The 23,816-nt window shown below is 51.6% G+C and overlaps 1 protein-coding gene across 1 annotated transcript in view; it reads left to right on the top strand.

Annotated features, from left to right (window-relative positions):
- Window positions 1-793: 793 nt before the first annotated feature.
- Window positions 794-23,816, top strand: part of LOC143506321 (nephrocystin-4-like) — a 47,314-nt gene continuing 24,291 nt past the window's right edge. Inside the window, exons 1-3 of the mRNA XM_076996294.1 lie at window positions 794-979; window positions 16,643-16,821; window positions 23,289-23,415. Coding sequence (XP_076852409.1) covers window positions 794-979; window positions 16,643-16,821; window positions 23,289-23,415 — 492 coding nt within the window. The remainder of the gene's footprint in view (window positions 980-16,642; window positions 16,822-23,288; window positions 23,416-23,816) is intronic.

The following is a 23,816-nucleotide window of genomic DNA, read 5'->3' as shown; positions in this document are numbered from 1 at the left end:
TGTACATTTGCATGAAGGTAGAAAGGACAGGACTAGTTTGGTATCATTCCACTAGCAGCAGTAGGGGAATCTTTGGATGGAGGTTTAGCTCAGTGTGCACGCATGGATGTGTACTGTGTGTGTGTGTGTGTGTGTGTGTGTGTGTGTGTGTGTGTGTGTGTGTGTGTGTGTGTGTGTGTGTGTGTGTGTGTGTGTGTATGACAGTCCTGTGTGCGTGTGTATGCATTGGATCTCTCTAGGTCTGGCTGTGACAGAATGACTGATCCTTTAGAGTTATGCTTTACTGACTCTGACATATATCCAGGCATACTGCCTCTTGTGTTCACACACACACACACACACACACACACACACACACACACACACACACACACACACACACACACACACACACACACACACAGAGAGAGCCTGCAGAACACACACAGACACACATACAGAGAGCCTGCAAAAATATTTATCGACATCTTTACCTGGTTTTCTAACATACATGTACTCTGATGTTCATTTATGATGAAGTTCATCATTTTAACACTAACTAAATGCACAGACTACATTAGTCTTGATTAAAACAGCCTCCTGTTCCTTCTCACGTCTGACTTAACCGCCATTAGCGCCAAGGGCCCTGATATTCTCCAGTGCCACTTAATAGAAATTTAACTCACTAATCCAATTCTTTGTTTAAGTGGCGTAAAAAAACGAATAACGGCCGCATGTTAACGAAGGCGTGCATAAGGGGGGGGGGGGGGGGGGGGGGGGGGGCAGGTGTGTGTGGGGGGGGTGTTGGGCGAGGATGGATGCACGGCGGCGTATCAAACTCTCTTCTTGTGGTCTGTTCCTGGCAGACGTGCTGCGCAGGCCCCAGGCCTTGTCCTCCTTCACGTGTGTGCTGGAGGGGGTGTGTGTGCTCCTCGCTCCCTCCCTGGACGCCTTCGAGGAAGAGCTGCTACGGAGGCTCAACAGTGACCGCCGCAACACGGTAACACACGCCTGTCTCCTCACCCCTCTTACACTCCTCCCACACTCCTGTCTCCTCACCCCTCCTACACTCCTCCCATATGCCTGTCTCCTCACCCCTCTTACACTCCTCCCATACACACTCCTGTCTCCTCACCCCTCTTACACTCCTCCCACACACACGCCTGTCTCCTCACCCCTCCTACACTCCTCCCACACACACGCCTGTCTCCTCACCCCTCCTACACTCCTCCCATACACACTCCTGTCTCCTCACCCCTCTTACAGTCCTCCCACACACACGCCTGTCTCCTCACCCCTCCTACACTCCTCCCATACACACTCCTGTCTCCTCACCCCTCTTACACTCCTCCCACACACACGCCTGTCTCCTCACCCCTCCTACACTCCTCCCATACACACTCCTGTCTCCTCACCCCTCTTACACTCCTCCCACACACACGCCTGTCTCCTCACCCCTCCTACACTCCTCCCATACACACTCCTGTCTCCTCACCCCTCTTACACTCCTCCCACACACACGCCTGTCTCCTCACCCCTCCTACACTCCTCCCACACGCCTGTCTCCTCACCCCTCCTACACTCCTCCCATACACACGCCTGTCTCCTCACCCCTCTTACACTCCTCCCACACACACGCCTGTCTCCTCACCCCTCCTACACTCCTCCCACACTCCTGTCTCCTCACCCCTCTTACACTCCTCCCACACACACGCCTGTCTCCTCACCCCTCCTACACTCCTCCCGTACACACGCCTGTCTCCTCACCCCTCTTACACCCCTCCTAAACTCCTCCCACACACACGCCTGTCTCCTCACCCCTCTTACACCCCTCCTAAACTCCTCCCATACACACGCCTGTCTCCTCACCCCTCTTACACTCCTCCCATACGCACGCCTGTCTCCTCACCCCTTTTACACTCCTCCCACACACACGCCTGTCTCCTCACCCCTCTTACACCCCTCCTACACTCCTCCCGTACACACGCCTGTCTCCTCACCCCTCTTACACCCCTCCTAAACTCCTCCCACACACACGCCTGTCTCCTCACCCCTCCTACACTCCTCCCACACGCCTGTCTCCTCACCCCTCCTACACTCCTCCTACACTCCTGTCTCCTCACCCCTCTTACACTCCTCCCACACGCCTGTCTCCTCACCCCTCTTACACTCCTCCCATACGCACGCCTGTCTCCTCACCCCTCTTACACTCCTCCCACACTCCTGTCTCCTCACCCCTCTTACACTCCTCCCACACACCTGTCTCCTCACCCCTCTTACACTCCTCCCACACACGCCTGTCTCCTCACCCCTCTTACACTCCTCCCACACACCTGTCTCCTCACCCCTCTTACACTCCTCCCACACACGCCTGTCTCCTCACCCCTCCTACACTCCTCCCACACTCCTGTCTCCTCACCCCTCCTACACTCCTCCCATACACACGCCTGTCTCCTCACCCCTCCTACACTCCTCCCATACACACGCCTGTCTCCTCACCCCTCTTACACTCCTCCCATACACACTCCTGTCTCCTCACCCCTCCTACACTCCTCCCACACTCCTGTCTCCTCACCCCTCTTACACTCCTCCCATACACACTCCTGTCTCCTCACCCCTCCTACACTCCTCCCATATGCCTGTCTCCTCACCCCTCTTACACTCCTCCCATACACACGCCTGTCTCCTCACCCCTCCTACACTCCTCCCATACACACTCCTGTCTCCTCACCCCTCCTACACTCCTCCCATACACACGCCTGTCTCCTCACCCCTCTTACACTCCTCCCACACGCACACAGAGATGTTTGAATGTGTTGTGTGTGTGCACGTGTAACTTTTAATTCACATGATAGTTCTGTCATGATCTCACGAGTATGAGCGTGACCTGATCACCGTCCAGTTTATTAATAAAATATGTAATTGTGTAATGTGGGCTCAGTCACCCATGCCACCACTCTCTGCTCTTGTGTGCGCACGTGTGTGTGTGTGTTTTCTCCCTGTTCTGGGCTTTCTTGCTCTATGTTATTGCTGTCATTAACTCACCCACGTGGGCCTCAGAGCGTGTGTTGTATTTTGAAGCCAGTGGAGCAGAACCATTACTCACCCTGCATTGAGCCCGGCGTAGGGAAACGACCATAAAGAATAATTACAGAGCTTGCACTCTGTAGAGCCGGCGTTTAGGCCGGGGGGGTACGGGTGGTGGTGAGAGGGATCACTGGGGATACAGCAGCCTGGCCTGGTAACCATGTTTGACAGACGCGCTCATGCAGTCGCAATTATTTACACGCCGACGACAAGAGAGAAGGAGTGACTGAAGAAGAAAGGATGTATAGATGGATGAAAGTGAGAACTGATATCACTGTCAGGACAGACTGCTCATCCTTCTCTCACGTGTGTGTGTCTGTGTGTGTAGATCTGTGTGTGTGTGTGTGTGTGTGTGTGTTTACCATTGCTCAGCCTTTTTAATCATGGATTAGAGTGTGAGACAACCCCACCTGCACACCAGCACATTTAGAACACATGTGGTGGGAGTTTGTGAACCCTGCACAGGTCAGAGGGTGTAGCTGGGTAAAAGGGAGCCTACAGCTGCTGTGTGCAAAGGGGCGGGGTGGGGCAGAGTGGGGCGGGGCAGAGTGGGGCGGGGCAGAGTGGGGCGGGGCATCCACGCCGCTCCATCAACACACGTCCACGCTGCTCCATCAACACGCGTCCACGCTGCTCCATCAACACACGTCCACGCTGCTCCATCAACACGCGTCCACGCCGCTCCATCAACACACGTCCACGCTGCTCCATCAACACGCGTCCACGCTGGTCCATCAACACGCGTCCACGCTGGTCCATCAACACACGTCCACGCTGGTCCATCAACACACGTCCACGCTGGTCCATCAACACGCGTCCACGCTGCTCCATCAACACGCGTCCACGCTGCTCCATCAACACGCGTCCACGCTGCTCCATCAACACACGTCTACGCTGGTCCATCAACACACGTCCACGCTGGTCCATCAACACGCGTCCACGCTGGTCCATCAACACGCGTCCACGCTGCTCCATCAACACGCGTCCACGCTGCTCCATCAACACACGTCCACGCTGGTCCATCAACACGCGTCCACGCTGCTCCATCAACACGCGTCCACGCTGCTCCATCAACACACGTCCACGCTGGTCCATCAACACACGTCCACGCTGCTCCACGTCCACGCTGGTCCATCAACACGCGTCCACGCTGCTCCATCAACACGCGTCCACGCTGCTCCATCAACACGCGTCCACGCTGGTCCATCAACACGCGTCCACGCTGGTCCATCAACACGCGTCCACGCTGCTCCATCAACACGCGTCCACGCTGGTCCATCAACACGCGTCCACGCTGGTCCATCAACACACGTCCACGCTGCTCCATCAACACACGTCCACGCTGCTCCATCAACACGCGTCCACGCTGCTCCATCAACACGCGTCCACGCTGGTCCATTAACACACGTCCACGCTGCTCCATCAACACACGTCTACGCTGGTCCATCAACACGCGTCCACGCTGGTCCATCAACACGCGTCCACGCTGCTCCATCAACACACGTCCACGCTGCTCCATCAACACGCGTCCACGCTGGTCCATCAACACGCGTCCACGCTGGTCCATCAACACACGTCCACGCTGGTCCATTAACACACGTCCACGCTGCTCCATCAACACGCGTCCACGCTGCTCCATCAACACGCGTCCACGCTGGTCCATTAACACACGTCCACGCTGCTCCATCAACACACGTCTACGCTGGTCCATCAACACACGTCCACGCTGGTCCATCAACACGCGTCCACGCTGCTCCATCAACACACGTCCACGCTGCTCCATCAACACACGTCCACGCTGCTCCATCAACACGCGTCCACGCTGGTCCATCAACACGCGTCCACGCTGGTCCATCAACACACGTCCACGCTGGTCCATCAACACACGTCCACGCTGCTCCATCAACACACGTCCACGCTGCTCCATCAACACACGTCTACGCTGCTCCATCAACACGCGTCCACGCTGCTCCATCAACACACGTCCACGCTGGTCCATCAACACGCGTCCACGCTGCTCCATCAACACGCGTCCACGCTGGTCCATCAACACACGTCCACGCTGCTCCATCAACACGCGTCCACGCCGGTCCATCAACACACGTCCACGCTGGTCCATCAACACACGTCCACGCTGCTCCATCAACACACGTCCACGCTGCTCCATCAACACGCGTCCACGCTGGTCCATCAACACACGTCCACGCTGGTCCATCAACACGCGTCCACGCTGGTCCATCAACACACGTCCACGCTGGTCCATCAACACACGTCCACGCTGGTCCATCAACACACGTCCACGCTGCTCCATCAACACGCGTCCACGCTGGTCCATCAACACACGTCCACGCCGCTCCATCAACACACGTCCACGCTGCTCCATCAACACACGTCCACGCTGGTCCATCAACACGCGTCCACGCTGGTCCATCAACACACGTCCACGCTGGTCCATCAACACACGTCCACGCTGGTCCATTAACACACGTCCACGCTGGTCCATTAACACACGTCCACGCTGCTCCATCAACACGCGTCCACGCTGGTCCATCAACACACGTCCACGCCGCTCCATCAACACACGTCCACGCTGCTCCATCAACACACGTCCACGCTGGTCCATCAACACGCGTCCACGCTGGTCCATCAACACACGTCCACGCTGGTCCATCAACACACGTCCACGCTGGTCCATTAACACACGTCCACGCTGGTCCATCAACACACGTCCACGCTGCTCCATCAACACGCGTCCACGCTGGTCCATCAACACACGTCCACGCTGGTCCATCAACACGCGTCCACGCTGGTCCATCAACACACGTCCACGCTGGTCCATCAACACACGTCCACGCTGGTCCATTAACACACGTCCACGCTGGTCCATTAACACGCGTCCACGCTGGTCCATCAACACACGTCCACGCTGCTCCATCAACACACGTCCACGCTGGTCCATCAACACACGTCCACGCTGCTCCATCAACACACGTCCACGCTGCTCCATCAACACACGTCCACGCTGGTCCATCAACACGCGTCCACGCTGCTCCATCAACACACGTCCACGCTGCTCCATCAACACACGTCTACGCTGCTCCATCAACACGCGTCCACGCTGGTCCATCAACACGCGTCCACGCTGGTCCATCAACACACGTCCACGCTGGTCCATCAACACACGTCCACGCTGCTCCATCAACACGCGTCCACGCTGGTCCATCAACACGCGTCCACGCTGGTCCATCAACACGCGTCCACGCTGGTCCATCAACACGCGTCCACGCTGGTCCATCAACACACGTCCACGCTGCTCCATCAACACGCGTCCACGCTGCTCCATCAACACGCGTCCACGCCGGTCCATCAACACGCGTCCACGCCGGTCCATCAACACACGTCCACGCTGCTCCATCAACACGCGTCCACGCTGGTCCATCAACACGCGTCCACGCTGCTCCATCAACACGCGTCCACGCTGGTCCATCAACACACGTCCACGCTGGTCCATCAACACGCGTCCACGCCGCTCCATCAACACACGTCCACGCTGCTCCATCAACACGCGTCCACGCTGGTCCATCAACACACGTCCACGCTGGTCCATCAACACACGTCCACGCTGCTCCATCAACACGCGTCCACGCTGCTCCATCAACACACGTCCACGCTGGTCCATCAACACACGTCCACGCTGCTCCATCAACACACGTCCACGCTGGTCCATCAACACGCGTCCACGCTGCTCCATCAACACACGTCCACGCTGGTCCATCAACACGCGTCCACGCTGCTCCATCAACACACGTCCACGCCGCTCCATCAACACACGTCCACGCTGCTCCATCAACACACGTCCACGCCGGTCCATCAACACACGTCCACGCTGGTCCATCAACACACGTCCACGCTGGTCCATCAACACGCGTCCACGCTGCTCCATCAACACGCGTCCACGCTGCTCCATCAACACACGTCCACGCTGGTCCATCAACACACGTCCACGCTGGTCCATCAACACACGTCCACGCTGGTCCATCAACACACGTCCACGCTGCTCCATCAACACGCGTCCACGCTGGTCCATCAACACGCGTCCACGCTGGTCCATCAACACACGTCCACGCTGGTCCATCAACACACGTCCACGCTGCTCCATCAACACACGTCCACGCTGCTCCATCAACACGCGTCCACGCTGGTCCACGTCCACGCTGGTCCATCAACACGCGTCCACGCTGCTCCATCAACACACGTCCACGCCGGTCCATCAACACACGTCCACGCTGCTCCATCAACACACGTCCACGCTGCTCCATCAACACGCGTCCACGCTGCTCCATCAACACACGTCCACGCTGGTCCATCAACACACGTCCACGCTGGTCCATCAACACACGTCCACGCTGCTCCATCAACACGCGTCCACGCTGGTCCATCAACACGCGTCCACGCTGGTCCATCAACACACGTCCACGCTGGTCCATCAACACACGTCCACGCTGCTCCATCAACACACGTCCACGCTGCTCCATCAACACGCGTCCACGCTGGTCCACGTCCACGCTGGTCCATCAACACGCGTCCACGCTGCTCCATCAACACACGTCCACGCCGGTCCATCAACACACGTCCACGCTGCTCCATCAACACACGTCCACGCTGCTCCATCAACACGCGTCCACGCTGGTCCATCAACACACGTCCACGCTGCTCCATCAACACACGTCCACACTGGTCACGTTTATTTGACGTGTGTTTTGCGTCTCGGGTCTGTGCTGCAGGGCATGCTGAAGAGGATAAAAAACAAGGCCCACATTATTGATAGTTTTCACTTCCGATTCTGTATGATTGGTTTCTCTATGTTTATTTATTTTGTAGCAAGTAATTAGGCCCAGCTTTGCCGCAACAGCTCTGATCAAGGGTGACTGCAAAGAATTAATTTGGGATTTCTCTGAAGCCGATTGGACGTTTCTAAGCTTTAAGCAATCAATATTCCATTACCTCCTGCATCTCCATCAGAGTTCTGAGGCTCTTGCGTGTGTTCCACGAGCCCATTCATCACTCGGTGTTATTTAGAAGAGACGTGCGAATGACAGGACCGCGCCATGTTTCCAGACAGCCCTTACGTTCGATTTCCACACAAATCAGACAAATCGGCCTCGTTTAAGGACCAGATCCGCTCAGCTTAGCGCGCCAGTGCAGTGCAAAGATATCCCGTATCAGTTTTTACATGTTTTTCACAAATTGAAAGATGGCTTTCTGGTTTTGTGCTGTAATATGGTGTCACCCCGTTATGTTGAAGTAATTAAGTGAGCTCATCTGTTGAAAAAAGCTTCAGTGATGGGCTGGTTTTCGTATGAAAGTAACTGGCATAATTTCATACCCATGTAGTCAGAGAGAGAGAGAGAGAGAGAGAGAGTGATAGATAGTGAGTCTGAATAATGCTCACAGCTCTACAGGTGACTTCGGCCTTCATGAACTCTTAATGAGAGAGACTGAGGGAGGCGTGGAGATGGAGGAGAGGAGAGGCGTGGAGATGGAGGAGAGGAGAGACGTGGAGATGGAGGAGAGGAGAGGCGTGGAGATGGAGGAGAGGAGAGGCGTGGAGATGGAGGAGAGGAGAGGCGTGGAGATGGAGGAGAGGAGAGGCGTGGAGATGGAGGAGAGGAGAGGCGTGGAGATGGAGGAGAGGAGAGGCGTGGAGATGGAGGAGAGGAGAGGCGTGGAGATGGAGGAGAGGAGAGACGTGGAGATGGAGGAGAGGAGAGGCGTGGAGATGGAGGAGAGGAGAGGCGTGGAGATGGAGGAGAGGAGAGACGTGGAGATGGAGGAGAGGAGAGGCGTGGAGATGGAGGAGAGGAGAGACGTGGAGATGGAGGAGAGGAGAGGCGTGGAGATGGAGGAGAGGAGAGGCGTGGAGATGGAGGAGAGGAGAGGCGTGGAGATGGAGGAGAGGAGAGACGTGGAGATGGAGGAGAGGAGAGGCGTGGAGATGGAGGAGAGGAGAGGCGTGGAGATGGAGGAGAGGAGAGGCGTGGAGATGGAGGAGAGGAGAGACATGGAGATGGAGGAGAGGAGAGACGTGGAGATGGAGGAGAGGAGAGGCATGGAGATGGAGGAGAGGAGAGACGTATCATCAGTCTTTCTTGCAGCTTGTCTTTTACTTGCTGCGTGACATCACCTCTCCGTCGCCGCCGGTTTGAGGTGATAATTCAGGCGGGATCGTGGTTGACGGGCACCTCTGATTGGCTCTGGTGTGGGAGGGTGACCTTTCTAAGATGACACGCCACATGCATTCATTTATTCCCACTGCAGCTTCCTCTCAGAACACACACACACACACACACACACACACACACACACACACACACACACACACACACACACACACACACACACACACACACATATAGATTAAAGCTTTTTGTTTTTCTTTTGATGTAGCTGGTGTTTTCAGAAATGGACAATTAAATAATCTGCCTATCTGACTATATTATGTATATACCTTCTCTCTATCCTTACACACACACACACACTCAAGGACTGGCAGTATGTTTGTTGTTGTTGAGTGAGTTTGAAGATCCAACAAGGAAAATAAGAGTATGGTTCTTCTCTTCATCACATCAAACTGAGCAGATCCAGGCTGTGTGAATCAGTCATGAACACTCACAGTCACTCACACTTCCCATAGACCGTCTTGTGTGATCTTTTCACTTTCATGCCATTGCAATCAGCAGACTGATAATTCATCAGCCGTCTCCCATTTGTGCTCGTGCTTATTAGGAGAACTAGTTCACCCCTGCGCACCACACACCACCGAAACCAGAAAGTAGAGTGAAAGTTCTGAAGACTTTCATTCGAATGACGCTGTGTATCCGGTTACTGCTCTCTTGTGAGGAGAACTAGGGTGTGCTCCAAAACATCCGACCCTCTTTATTTCACTCTCTCTCTCTTTCTCTCTCTCACTCTCTCTCTCTTTCTCTCTCTCACTCTCTCTCTCTATCTCTCCTTGAATGTTTTTGATGTGTTGCTCTTCATTGGGAATGTGTGAAAAGCATTAAGCTCATTTTGTTTTCCCACTCCCCGTTCCGGATGCTGTAACATTGATTTAACCAAACTTCAGCGTGTCTCTCCATGTTGTGACGTGTAGCTCCTCCCCCTCGTTCATCCAGTGTGCAGCCTGCAGTCTTGGATGGTGCTGGTGTGTGTCTGTGCTGGTACTGGTGTGTGCTGGTGCTCATGTGTGTCTGTGCTGGTGTGTGTCCGTGCTGGTGCTGGTGCATGTCTGTGCTAGTGCTGGTGTGTGTCCGTGCTGGTGCTGGTGTGTGTCCGTGCTGGTGCTGGTGTGTGTCCGTGCTGGTGCTGGTGTGTGTCCGTGCTGGTGCTGGTGTGTGTCCGTGCTGGTATGTGTCCGTGCTGGTGCTGGTATTGGTGTGTGTCTGTGCCTTTGCTTACTGCTGTTTACTGGATAATTAATTTGGGGAAGTCAGTGATGAGCTTCTTGAATGGATGGAAATGCCAACTTAATACAGTGTGCATGTTTGTGCATGAGTATATGTGAGGGGTGTGGGAGAGGGTGTGTGTGTGCGCGTGTGTGTGCGTGCGGGTGTGTGCATGTGCGTGTGTGTGTGCGTGCATGAGTGTGAGTGCGTGAGTGTGCGCGCGCGTGTGTGTGCGCGCGCGTGTGTGTGTGCGTGCGGGTGTGTGGATGTGCGGGTGTGTGCGTGCGTGAGTGTGTGTGCGTGTGCGTGTGTGTGTGTGTATGTGCGTGTGCGTGTGTGTATTTGTGTGTGTGTGTGTGTGTATGAGTGTGTGTGTGTATGAGTGTGTGTGTGTATGAGTGTGTGTGTGTGTGTGTGTGTGTGCGTGTGTGTATGTGTGTGTGCGTGTGTGCGTGTGTGTGAGTGTGTGTGTGTATGAGTGTGTGTGTGTGTGTGTGTGTGCGTGTGTGTATGTGCGTGTGCGTGTGTGCGTGTGTGTGTGTGTGTGTATGAGTGTGTGTGTGTATGAGTGTGTGTGTGTGTGTGTGTATGTGCGTGTGTGTGTATGTGCGTGTGTGCGTGTGTGCGTGTGTGCGTGTGTGCGTGTGTGTGTGTGTGTTTTGGGGGTGTTGAATGAGAAAAACATGCTAATGATGCTGCTGTTTCACATCCTGCACGACTCATTGCAGTATGAGTAAATGTTCAGTGTGCGCCCACACACACACTCATCATCACAAACTTGAAGAGAAACGGTGGAGAAAAAGCACTGTGTGATAGTGAGCAGTGATTTACTCTCCTGCCTCTAAATGCAGACCAGTGCCTGCTCGCCAGTCTGGTCTCCTGTCACTTAAACACCTGACATTCTTATCATTTCCAAGCCTCCTTCAGACACCATTACAGAGCCATCTCTCTCTGAGACACTGCCAAAGGCACTAAGGGTCTTCCACATGTGCACTGAAGGGTCATGGACTAAATCTCCTGGAAACATCGCCAATCCTTTCAAATTCCATGTTCACAGATGAGAAAGGTCACGACACTCCTCCTCCTCCACTTTGGACAGAAACGGTGAAGTGTTGCAGATTGAGCCGACACCCAGCATACCCCCCCCCCCCCGACCCCTGCAGTGTTAAAGCCAGCACCCCAGTTTGAACCTCCATTACTGCATTTGAAACACAAATGCTGCATTTGCAGCTGCCGTGCTTTTGAGATACATTAGCGTACCTGTACTGAACACTCTGCCCATGTGCAATAAAGTGTTCTTTACTTTTAAATAAGCACTAATATGAGCTAAGGCATTAGCTTGTGTGTTTTGAAAGTATTAAACAGTAAATTTGATCAAGTACTAATTGTTAATGACATTGCCCGGATTAAACATTCTGTATGACCTGGTAAGATTAGAAATGTAAATATTAATCTAGGTTCTGATCTAAATATTGATCTAGATACTGGTCTGAGTACTGATCTAGATACTGTAGAGTAGATATAGGTACTGATCTGGGTACTGGTGTATTATATATGGATATAGGGACTGATCTGTACTGGTGTAGATACTATAGTAGATATGGATATAGGGACTGATTTGGGTACTGGTGTAGATACTATAGTAGATATTACTATCTATGTAGTATAGTAGAACTTTTTAAAAGTTAATAAATTTCATCTGAGACCATAAGTATCTGCTCCCCAATGTGGGCCATAATAATCATTTAACCAGCAATAAGGCGAGTGCTTTTTGAATATTGATTTACTCTTTATTCAATTCATTACTTTTAATCATGCTACCAGGTAACAAATGTGAACATCTAGCCGACCTCTTTATGATTTTTAAAGACCCGAAGACTTGCTGGCCCAAGAAGGTTTTGGTGTGGGAGTTATGGAAACGGCCCAAGCCTTTCTTCATCTCCTGCCTCCTGATTCATGAAACCCGGGCGGCTAAGCTTTAGCACAGCACTAATGTAATTGCCTATTGATCAGATGCCGTTGACCTGGAACACCACGCGACATGGCCTGTCAGTGGGCCCGTGTTGTGCCGGCGTCCCCCGTGCGTCCTTCCAGACAGGGAGGACCTGTGTCTCTGCCCTGGCGTGTTGGAGGAGTTGGTGGAGTGGGCTGGAAGGCACCACTCACCTCCACCCGATGAGGGACGAGGCCGGCAGATGGCCGCACCTCCGCCCTGAATGAGAGAGTCCATTAAATCTTCAGTTAAAGGCTTCGTGTGGACCTTAAAGTCTCCTGCATTGTCCATCCAGTGAATTATAGAACTATAACCTCTCGTGAGTGGAAGGGTCTAGAACGGGTCTTCAATTAGGCCTGGAAGACAAACAGCATTATTTGATGACGCTACTCTGCATGAGAGTGACTGCATTATGTTGCAGTCACTTCGTCTTCAGCTGAATTTCTCCTCCACGCCTGTGCTGTGTGGGGATGTTGGGGGAAAGGGCGGCTCAGAATGGCATGAAGGTACTGGAACTTCGCCAGTCCTGGTCCCGGGGAAAATGCGACAGCAGCTTTTTGCTGAGGGATGACAAAATCCCTCCTTAACAGAGCCTGCATCCGTTTAAGCTCTGCTGTCGGACCGGCACAGAATGTGCTGCTCGGGATAAGAGCTTTCAAATTAAAATCTATTTAAATAAAACAAAACAAAAACAAAAACCTCCAAAACTAAGTGATGGTGCCAGGAGCGAGAAGGCGGAGCAGAGGCGGAGCGAGAAGGCGGAGCAGGGCGGAGCAGAGGCGGAGCAGAGGTGGAGCAGGGCGGAGCAGGGTGGAGCGCTTGTACCGTGTGGCTGGGAAGACTGCAGAGGCACCGAAGGTCTTCACCACTCTGTCCATCACACGTGCACTCGGTCAACAACATGAACTCCGCCCAGTTATTTTCTGTGCCATTTGAGCCACTGCGTTTTTGTTCCCCCCTCCCGTCATCTGCGATGGCGCCTTCGCTGTGGCAGAAGCAGCAGACAGCGCAGGGGCAGTTGGGTCACCTCTGCGGGCCCTGGGCCAGCGGGCGCTGAGCTAAATGGGGCGTGACCCCTGCAGCTAAGACACAGATGAGGCCCTAAACCTGCAGGGAGAAATGGACGTCATCAGTTTTGGATCTGCGTGGTCCCGTGTTCAAGATCTTTCTCTCTCTCTCTCTCTGTAACTCACTCTCTTTCTAGCTCTCTCACTCCTCCTCATTCTTGCTCCCACTCCCCGCTCTGTAGTTATGGAAATAGGGTATAATTTAACTGCAGGCCATTTCATTGTTCCCTCTAAGCTCCTTAGCTTTAAAATATTCATATTTCGGGGACAGAAAAAAAATTACGATGGCAGAAATTAAGGGGGAAGTGTGTGTGTAAGAGAGAGAGAGAGAGAGAGACAGAGAGAGAGAGAGAGAGAGAGAGAGCGCGCTCTACCAAATGTGCTGCTTCAGGCTATATATGGAGCCTTCTTGGTTTTTCCTATATTATGCCTCACTTCTTAAAACCATACCGTCTGTTGTTTTGTGCACCTGGTTGTGTTAGAGGGAGAGGTGATGAGTCTTTAACACTTACCATATGGATATTACTGGATGTGGGGCCCGATCTCACGCCCTCACAACCTCACGCCCTCACGGTCTTACGCCCTCACGATCTCACGCCTTCACAACCTTACGCCCTCACGGTCTTACGTCCTCACGATCTCACGCCCTCACGGTCTTACGCCCTCACAACCTCACGACCTCATGCCCTCACAACCTCACGACCTCACGCCCTCACAACCTCACGCCCTCACGGTCTTACGCCCTCACGACCTCACGCCCTCAAGGTCTTACGCCCTCACGGTCTTACGACTTCACGCCCTCACGTTCTTACGCTTTCTCGCCCTCACGGTCTTACGCCCTCACGGTCTCACGACCTCACGCCCTCACGGTCTTACGCCCTCACGGTCTTACGCCCTCACGGTCTTACGCCCTCACATTGCCGGGGAAGTGCGGGACATCAGAAGGATGTGCTGCTGCGAGCATGACGAGGGGCTCCGGTGAACAAGTGCTTGTTCATTTCTACATCCCCTCTTTTACGACTCTGGTGAACACGGCAGCCTCGTGAATTCTAACGAGCATGTTAACGTGCCTCACTCGTGGTATTTGCGGAGTGTCGTCGGGGGTGACCGTCCTCGGCCGTCCCTCTGTCGCCTGACTGACCGTTCCTGAAGTGTCATGTGCGCTCGTGTGCGCCCATGTGCTCGTGCACGCTCGTGCCTGTGCACAGCTCCGCCTCTGCAGGCCTCCTCAGCCCCAGGGTTAATGCACATGCTTGATTATGTCCCTCGACTACAGACGGGTTTGTTCTTTAGGGAAGAGCTTGTGGCGTGATGTAGGAACAAACACTTCATCTTAGCATACTCTCTGAGCAAGTAGATACCCTCTTTTTTGCATAAGGCACACACACACACACATTCTCTCTCTCTCTCTCTCTCTCTCTCTCTCTCTCTATCTTTCTCCTTCTCTCTCTCTCTCTGAAATATCCTCTTGGTAATTGTGACCTAAAAAAAAGTGTCTATTTTTACATTGTCTTCAGATTAATTTAGAGTGCAGATCAAGAGGGCAGTCTCACACACTTCATTTAGGACTGGTGTATTTGACACAGATTACACCGTGTCCTGGATTTAATTACACACCCTTTTGTTTTCTTCTTGTGGACCATGCTCAGTTTGGCAAACAGGGCTAAGGGCATAACCCCACAGTTCGACCCACTTTAACCTGCCCAGGCAGTGGACCCACCCAAAAGCCTTTGCCAGTTCTTGCTGTCTTTAACACCCTCCAGAGGAAGACGTCTTTCGGATCAGCGTTTGCCTGCTTCCACGCTGCAAGGTGGCGGATTCATGTGCTCTGGAAGCGTATAAAAATGGAGGCGTACCGGGGGGGGGGGTTCTCACAGGGAGGCGTGGGCAGACTTTGCCGTATGCCTCCACATCCCAGCGCGCTACATATGCTAATTGGAGGAGAAGCAAGTTGGAGGCCCAGGTGGAGCGCAGGCAGACGAGAGCTCCCCCTGGTGGAAGGGCCACTTGTGTTCGACCCAGTCCCCCAGAAACCCCCTCCATTAATAACTCCCCACTGCTCCCGCCACCACACGTGGGAGCTCGTATGTCTTGACGGCCACAGGTGTCTGCCAGCTGGCCACGTCTCCCGCGCTAGGCGTGTGCCTTTATTGATATGTTAGTTAAACATGCCAGGCGTCTGATTAATGGAGGGGTGGCTGGTGCTTCATCTGAGTTTTAACAGAGGAGCATTTTGTTGAGGGGCTGGTGATGGATTAGTGTGACCACCGTGTCCTGGAGGTGTAGAAAGGACAAAGCGTTGGGGAGAAGATGAGCTGGAAGCCTGAGAGATATTCACCAAATTCTAAAAGTTATCTTTTTTCTATTGCTTGTAGCTGTACACCTTCCTCTAAGGGGGAAATCAAAGGCAGTTGTTGACTTGGCCTGTATAAATTTGGCTTACATGAATATGTAAATAACGGCGGCTTCCTTCAGGCTGTTATCCCCTGGGCCGCACCCGCCGCTAGCGCGCGCTTCGTTTAGCGGAGCAACGCTGCTCTGTGTGGAGGCCAAGGAGAGCAGCGATCGATGGAGCGTTGGGCGCTCGGTGGTTCACGCGGGCGCGAGCTGACGTCGGCTCAGGGACGTGACATACGCGCGTCACCTCTCTCCCCGCCGGGGAGTCACTGCAGGAGTAGCTCCTCACAGGAGACGCTCCTAGATGCTAAACATACGTGGCACATGTGGGTGATAGCTAATGAATTCCACTCAAGTGTGTGTGTGTGTGTGTGTGTGTGTGTGTGTGTGTGTGCGTGCGCTCGCATGTGTGCGAAAGCCCCCGAAGGAATTCCTCTCACGGGTGCGTCTGTCTGTGTGTGTATTTTGAGATGTAGCTGTTTTCCACTCGTGTGTTTGCACGTGCTTGTGCGTAAACACCAAAACAAAATCTTTCCACTCTCAAGTTTGCCTGATTTGAAGTTGCTCATTGTTTAACACTAGAGTGTATGTGTGTATGTGTGTATGTGTGTGTGTGTGTGTGTGTGTGTGTGTGTGTGTGTGTGTGTGTGTGTGTGTGGTGTGTGTGTCCTCAGAACCTGGATGCTCAGGTCCGGGCTGTGGTGGTGCAGGAGCGCAGGCTCCACGTCGGCGTCCATAACGGCTGGGGCTGGGTGGATGGGCCCCAGGTGCTGGTTCTGGAGCCCGGAGCCCCACGGGGCCAGGAGGCCGGGATGGGCAGCAGCTCCCCGCCCACCCCCACACACACTCCCAGGTTGGTCGCCGCCTCTCGGCCCGTACCGCCATATGGCCGGTCCCAGAAGAACGGTCCTGTTGCTTCATGCTAAAGGCATACATGTAGTGTGTTCTTGGTCCCCAAGGTAAACAGAGTAAACATTGTGGGCTCTCTCCATTGGTCAGGCTCTGTCCCAAATCCCCAGTGTTGTGCCCTCAGTCCTGCCCTCTGCCTTCTGTACCCTCTGCACTTGTCCTTTTATGTATTTAAATTACCAGTGTAAGCTCACTCGTTCAGCTGTGCCCTTCTGTTCCCTGCTGCTGGCCATTAGATATATATATATAAATGCTTCTGCATGTGTATGTATATTACATATAAATCAAAATCAGTATTTTGTATGCCTAAGTTTTGCCTTAAAAACAGCATCAGTTCTTCTAGCTACACTTGCACACAGTTTTTTGAAGGAACTCGTCAGAGAGGTTATTCCAAGCATCTTTGAGAACTTGTTGTCCTGCTGCAGAATAAAACTGGAGCCTGTTTGGACACCTCCCTGATGATGCTATATGATGGATAAGTATCTGTTAGTATTTCTCAACACTGAAGACAGTGTTAATGCTGACCAAATCCCCAACTCCAGCGTCTGGAATGCAGCCCCGAACTTGCAAGGAACCGCCACCGTGCCTCACTGTTGCCTGCAGACACTCATTACTGTATGTTCTCCAGTCCTTCGGCACAAACCGCCGTCTGTTAGCGTGAAACAGTAGACGGGTGTACCTGGGTCCCACCGGTCCCATCGGTTCCTGCCAGTCCTTAGCTGACGGCACTTCTGCACTAAGCCTCCTTGGCTGGAGCATCCGCTGTCCTTAAAGCGCCCGTATCTGCCTGCTTCTTCAAAGGAGCTCGTACAGCACATCTCAACGCTGCGGTCCGCTTTGAAAGCTTTGCCTGGGAGAGCCTTGCTAATGCCACATAACTATGCTGAGTCTTGTTGCTCGGCTCAGTCTTGCCGTGGTGTGTGGACCTTTTGTAGCAGTCCGGCTGTTCCTCACCCAGTTTTAAGCCGCATAACACATCTGTTACTGTTTCAGTTAAGAATGTGTTTCAACCTACATATGAAAATGATCATCATTACCACCTGTTTATCACCAATTGCTTAATCATACACCTGGCCACAATCATACAAGATTCCTGACTTTGGGCAAGACACCACCAAATATTGATTTTATTAAGATTTCTCCTTTTGTTCATTCACTTTGTATATACAAAAAAAACTCTTACTACAGTACACTACACTTTAAAACTCCTACAAATTCAGAATGCTTTGCTTGCACAGCTGAAGGACATCTGCCCAAAATGTCATGTTTCTCTGTAAACCTGATGTAATTCATTAGTTTAGACTCTATTTCTCTCTCTCTCTCGCGCACACATTCACCAGCCACTTTATTAGGCACACTGGTTCTGCTCTAATATATATAAATATACATATTTGATCAGCAAATCAAAATGCTGCTGCTTGGTTACCCACAGAAGTTCAAAGGGCACATCGGAGTGTGGAAGAAAGGTGTTTTTAAATTACTTTGAAAATGCCACAGTCGGTGCAAGAGCGTCTGGTATTTCACAAACTGCTGATCTACTGAGATTTTCATACACAAGCCCCTTTAGTTTCCACAGAGAATGGTCAGGAAAAGAGGGAAGACCCAGAGAGCAGCAGTTCAGCGCCAGAGGTTAGAGGGGAACGGCCAGATTGGTTTGAGATACTCAAAAGGGAAAAGTAACTCAATTAATCTCGCGTTACAACCGAGGTATGCAGCGTCTCTGAGCACACATCACGCCCTTGGACCTTGGATTCTTGTATCAACAGTTCAGGCTGGTGGTGCTGGATACTTTCTTGGGACACTTTCTTGGCACATCTTCAATACCAACTGGGCATGGTAAATGTTCATACTGTATGAAGGTACTGAAGTGTGTGTAAGACTCTCATGATCGGGTGGATTTTCCAGGTCTTCTGTTGGCCTCCCCACGGTTCTTACCTCTTTATGCTGCTGAAACATTCTCTAACAAGTATCACTGCGAGCATACACACCATGAAATGATGGGTGTGAGGAACGGAAGTCTGGGAGCAACGGTGGTTTGACTGGGGCTTTCCAGCTTATTCAGTGCAAGCTGTAATATAACCTCTTACACCAGAAGCTTCAGGCCCGAGTCGTCTTCCTGATTCCCCGACGCTGTTGTGTCTCCCCCTTCATTCCGTATTTTATTCATCCTAGTTTGGACCTGTGCATTTACAGCGATTTACACACCTCGTCCCTGGGCAATTTCGTCACTCAGGCCCAAACTGAGACGTCTGAGACGCGGTTTGTGGTGCGCTCTGGCCTGCGTGTGTCTCCCTTCGCGCCAACCTGGACCCGGTCTGCCCGCGTGGCAGAGATGCGCGAGAGTAGAGAATGAGCAACGCACCTCCACCTTCAGTACAGCTCAACAGCATCCGCCGCTCGACCGGAACCCGGGCTATATTTAAAACCTGACGGAGACAGCAGGAAATGGAACAAGCGAGAGAGAGGGAGAGCAGGAGAGAGAGAGAGAGAGAGAGAACTGACGTCCTTTATGCAGTCTGTCACGACCGCATCTGCTAGCAACGCCTCAACGTCTCTGACGCGCGAACTCTCACAGCGAGACGCGGCAGGGTTTAGCCATTAACGCTTACGTGAGCACGTCACCGCTGCGAGTGGCCGACACACAGCGGTTCCCACGTCCGGTTTCTCCATGACGCGCCGAGACGCCGGAACTGCCCACCGTTCTCGTAATATCGGAGAGTGACGGCGTTTAATTAGTAATCGTTTCTTTTCCTCTCCCACCGCCACTGTTTTGATGACTGCATACGGGCACGTGAGCGTGTGACAGTGCGTAAACGTGTGAAAGAAAGGTGATGGCATACTGTTGCGAGCAAATTGGCTGTGCCAGGCTGCCATGAGTGATGGAGGCATGCCGGGTGTTTTTTGGGAGTTAACAGAATCTCGCACTGCTTCAGACGTGTAGTGGCATCGGCTGTGTCAAACTTCTCGTTCCTTTTCCTGTTTCACATCTATGTTCATGTTTCTATTATGGAAGTGTTTCTTTGTAAAAGCTGTTGCATGGCCCAGGCAGCTTTGATCAGCCGGTTGTTTTTGGGGGCGTATACCTCTCCTTCCCCCCCTTTTTTTGTCTTTTGCATATTATACATTGGAAGAAACAGAATCTTTGGAGATCTCAGAGCTGCCAACAGAGCAGATCGAGGCCCGGACTTGACGAGCCCTCTGAAGTGTCGGTGCTGTCTGGCACCAAGACGATAGCAACAGATTCTTGCAATCCTGTAAGTTGCGAGGTGGGGCCTCCGTGGATCAGGCGTGTTCTCCCAGCTCTTCCCACAGATGCTCGATCGGATTGAGATTTGGGGGATTTGGAGGCACCTTGAACTCCTTGTCATGGTCTTCAAACGGTTCCTGAGCAGTTTCTTCGCAGTGTGGGAGGGCTCATTATCATGCTGAAAGAGGTAACTGCCATTAGGGGATACAGCTGCCAAGAACGTGGTCTGTACCAGTGAATGCCAGTACCCGACGTTTCCCAGCAGGACATTCCCAGCAGGTCTCCCAGAACATTACGCTGCCTCGGCTGTTTTCCTCTTCTTTGCACAGTGCATCCTGGTGCCATGTCTTTCCCACACATGCACATGGCCATCTACATAATGTAAACGAAATCCTGATTCTTCACACCAGGTCCAGATCTGATGCTCCCATGTGCACGGTTGGCACTTTCAGCAGTGGACACAGGTCAGCATGGGCACTCTTGACAGTCCTACACAGCAAGCTACAAGACACCGTGTGTCCTGACATCTGTGTGTCATAGCTGTTCCATGTTTCAGCAGCTCTTCTGTGGGATGACAAGGGCCAGCCTCGCAAGGTCCATACTGCATAATGCATCACAGGTACATACTGGGACACTGGGAACTCCTGCAGTCCTGGACATGTTGTCCACTCATCATAAACTGGCCCATGTCAGTGTTGCTCAGACCCTTACACATGCCCACATATAATATTTAAATATATAAATACAGATCATATATCATATATTCTACAGTTTTACTGTTTTCTATTACTGTCTGGAATACTTGCGCACGCTCTCCCAATCTCTCTATCTATCTATCTATCTATATATATATATATATATATATATATATATATATATATATATATATATATATATATATATATATATATATATATATATATATATATACACACACACACGCATGCATATTGCAAAGTCTTCAAGTTGTTCAGTGTAAATGTGCATGAAAACATTTGCTTTAGATTTGCACAGTATGCAAAGATTTGGCTAAAACATTTTGCTTCGTGAACATCATTACTTATTCCAGAGTGCTCCAAGGCCCACTTTAAGAGCTTTATTGAAATTAATTAAATGCATATTGAATCGTGATTCGTTAAGACTCCCGAGCTCTTCTGCGTGTGTCTCTATAGGAATGCACTCAACTGTTAACCCAACCCCCTACGCACACACACACGGTCACTGTTTTAATGCAGTGTGCAAGACCAGCGCTGTGTGTGTGCACGGGTGTGTGTGGGGGCGTGAGCGAGAGAAGGAATATTCTGCTGTAAATTGTAGCTTGTGCGTGGGCTGTAATTATGCTGGCGCTGGGAGAGAGAAGCTGCTTTCCTCCATGTTGAAGTGAAGCATCGGCTGCATCCAGAGGAAACGCCAGACTTCACCTGTAAACCAGCCCAAATACTGACATACAGCACACACTCCACTCTGTTGTAAAATACTGACATACAGCACACACTCCACTCTGTTGTAAAATACTGACATACAGCACACACTCCACTCTGTTGTAAAATACTGACATACAGCACACACTCCACTCTGTTGTAAAATACTGACATACAGCACACACTCCACTCTGTTGTAAAATACTGACATACAGCACACACTCCACTCTGTTGTAAAATACTGACATACAGCACACACTCCACTCTGTTGTAAAATACTGACATACAGCACACACTCCACTCTGTTGTAAAATACCGACATACAGCACACACTCCACTCTGTTGTAAAATACTGACATACAGCACACACTCCACTCTGTTGTAAAATACTGACATACAGCACACACTCCACTCTGTTGTAAAATAACGACATACAGCACACACTCCACTCTGTTGTAAAATACTGTGCAGAATGGCGTTTCTGCCATATCTCCGAATCATCCCTGGGTGACCAGTGTGCCCGAGGTCTGTCATTGTTCCTCATCAGACCAGAGTGCTTATGGGAAACGGAATGCTGAGCGTGTACGTTGCCGTGGTTCCTCCGAGAGCACGCTCCATCCAGATCTCCATTAGCCACTAATGAGTTTGCTCCTGTCTGCAACATTTAATTTGTTAAATCTGTATTTAGTGCACATGCCTGAGCAGCACAGATTAGAAAAGTAATGTCTTTTTAACTACAGCTGGAAAAAAATGACCTTTTAAATAGTTTTTGTGACATTTGGTGACAATATTATTCAGTTGCTATTGTGCAAGTCGTCTGGTATTGATGTCTAAACATGTCATTCCTGAGTGAGTGAATGAATATATGTAAAAATAAAAAAAGCACAAGCTGCAATCATTTTACAATATATGTATTGGATGCATTATTCATTTACTAGAACACATAGAATACATTATTTATTATTTTTCAATTGGATTTCTAGGCTAGATCACACAGTGGCATTTCACTGAACGGCTGAGTTGTTGTACAGGAGTCATGTGACTCCTCCCTGATTGAGGGTGAGGGACAGCCCTGGCTGCGGTTGCTATGAACCCAGAGCTTGGTGTTGTTATGTGGTCCTAACCCCTGAGCAGTGTCGGCTGCTCGGTGGAGAGTGTCGGCCAATCAGCCGCCGCGTTCTCATTCTGGAGGCTTTCCTGTGTTTTTTCCAAGCTAAGCCCTCAGCAAACACAAGGGCTTTGCCACAACAACATCCTTTGTAAGTTGCTGTGAGAACATTGATGCTTCGTAAAAAAAACAAAAAAAAAAAACAGATATCCTATAGATATCTGTAGATAGATATCTGATAAAAAAAAAAAAAAAAATGCCACATCGTACATCCGAAGTGCTGAGCATGATGCCATAGAACAAGCACATTCAAGACCCAGTTCAGGTCATGGCCCACAGTTTAAGAACCACAGCTACTGCACTGAAACCCTACTGTGCAATGTGGCAGTACTAAAGAAAAGTGTAGTTGGACTTCACGGCCACATGTATGCAAGACTGGGGATGAAAGAATACAGGATGTCTACAGAAACGCTGCTTATTTTGGACACGGCTATCTTGCTATTTGTCATATTAATTATAGTAACAGTATTCTACACCCTAATCACGAGTGGAAAGGCCTCTTTTGAAATGGCACGTTTGCTCCTGACTGCAGTTCTTGCACCTGCTGAATACTGACAGCGATCTCTGCCCTGTAGCCCCTCCCCCGGCCCCGCCCTGACCCTCCGTGGCAGCGTGGAGCTGAGGATGGTGAGGCACCCGGCCTTCAGCGTGGTCTTCCAGCTGGAGTACGTCTTCTCCGTCCCCCTGGCCACAGAGGGCAAGGTAAGAGCCTCTCCTTGCGGGGCCATGGGGCAGGGTGGTGGTTTGGGGCCTTGGAGTTTGGAGCTGGACGGGCACCAAACAAGCACATTTATGGTACAGAAGCAGCTGTAAAGAGCCTAGAGAGGGAGAGGTGCTGTGGGTGTGTGTGCAGCCCAATCACCCCCCACACACTCATACAAGGGAGCAGGAGTGCCTAAAATATGTCTCTTTCTACTCTTTTATGTTCTCTTATTTTCCTTCTCTCTCTCTCTCTCTCTCTCTCTCCCTCTATCCACCGCCATCTCCCTGGAGTATAAACGTGTCTCTCCCAGAGGAAATTAATCAGCTATCCTTGGCCCAACACTTTCAGTAAATAAGGCAGGGGGAGACCAGGCGTGTTGGGTCCAGGGGTGCAGAGTTCG

This window comes from Brachyhypopomus gauderio, unplaced genomic scaffold (genome assembly GCF_052324685.1).
Source record: "Brachyhypopomus gauderio isolate BG-103 unplaced genomic scaffold, BGAUD_0.2 sc456, whole genome shotgun sequence".
Taxonomy (NCBI): Eukaryota; Metazoa; Chordata; class Actinopteri; order Gymnotiformes; family Hypopomidae; genus Brachyhypopomus; species Brachyhypopomus gauderio.
The sequence above is the reverse complement of the archived record's forward strand: the minus strand, read 5'-3'. Positions and strand labels throughout refer to the sequence as shown.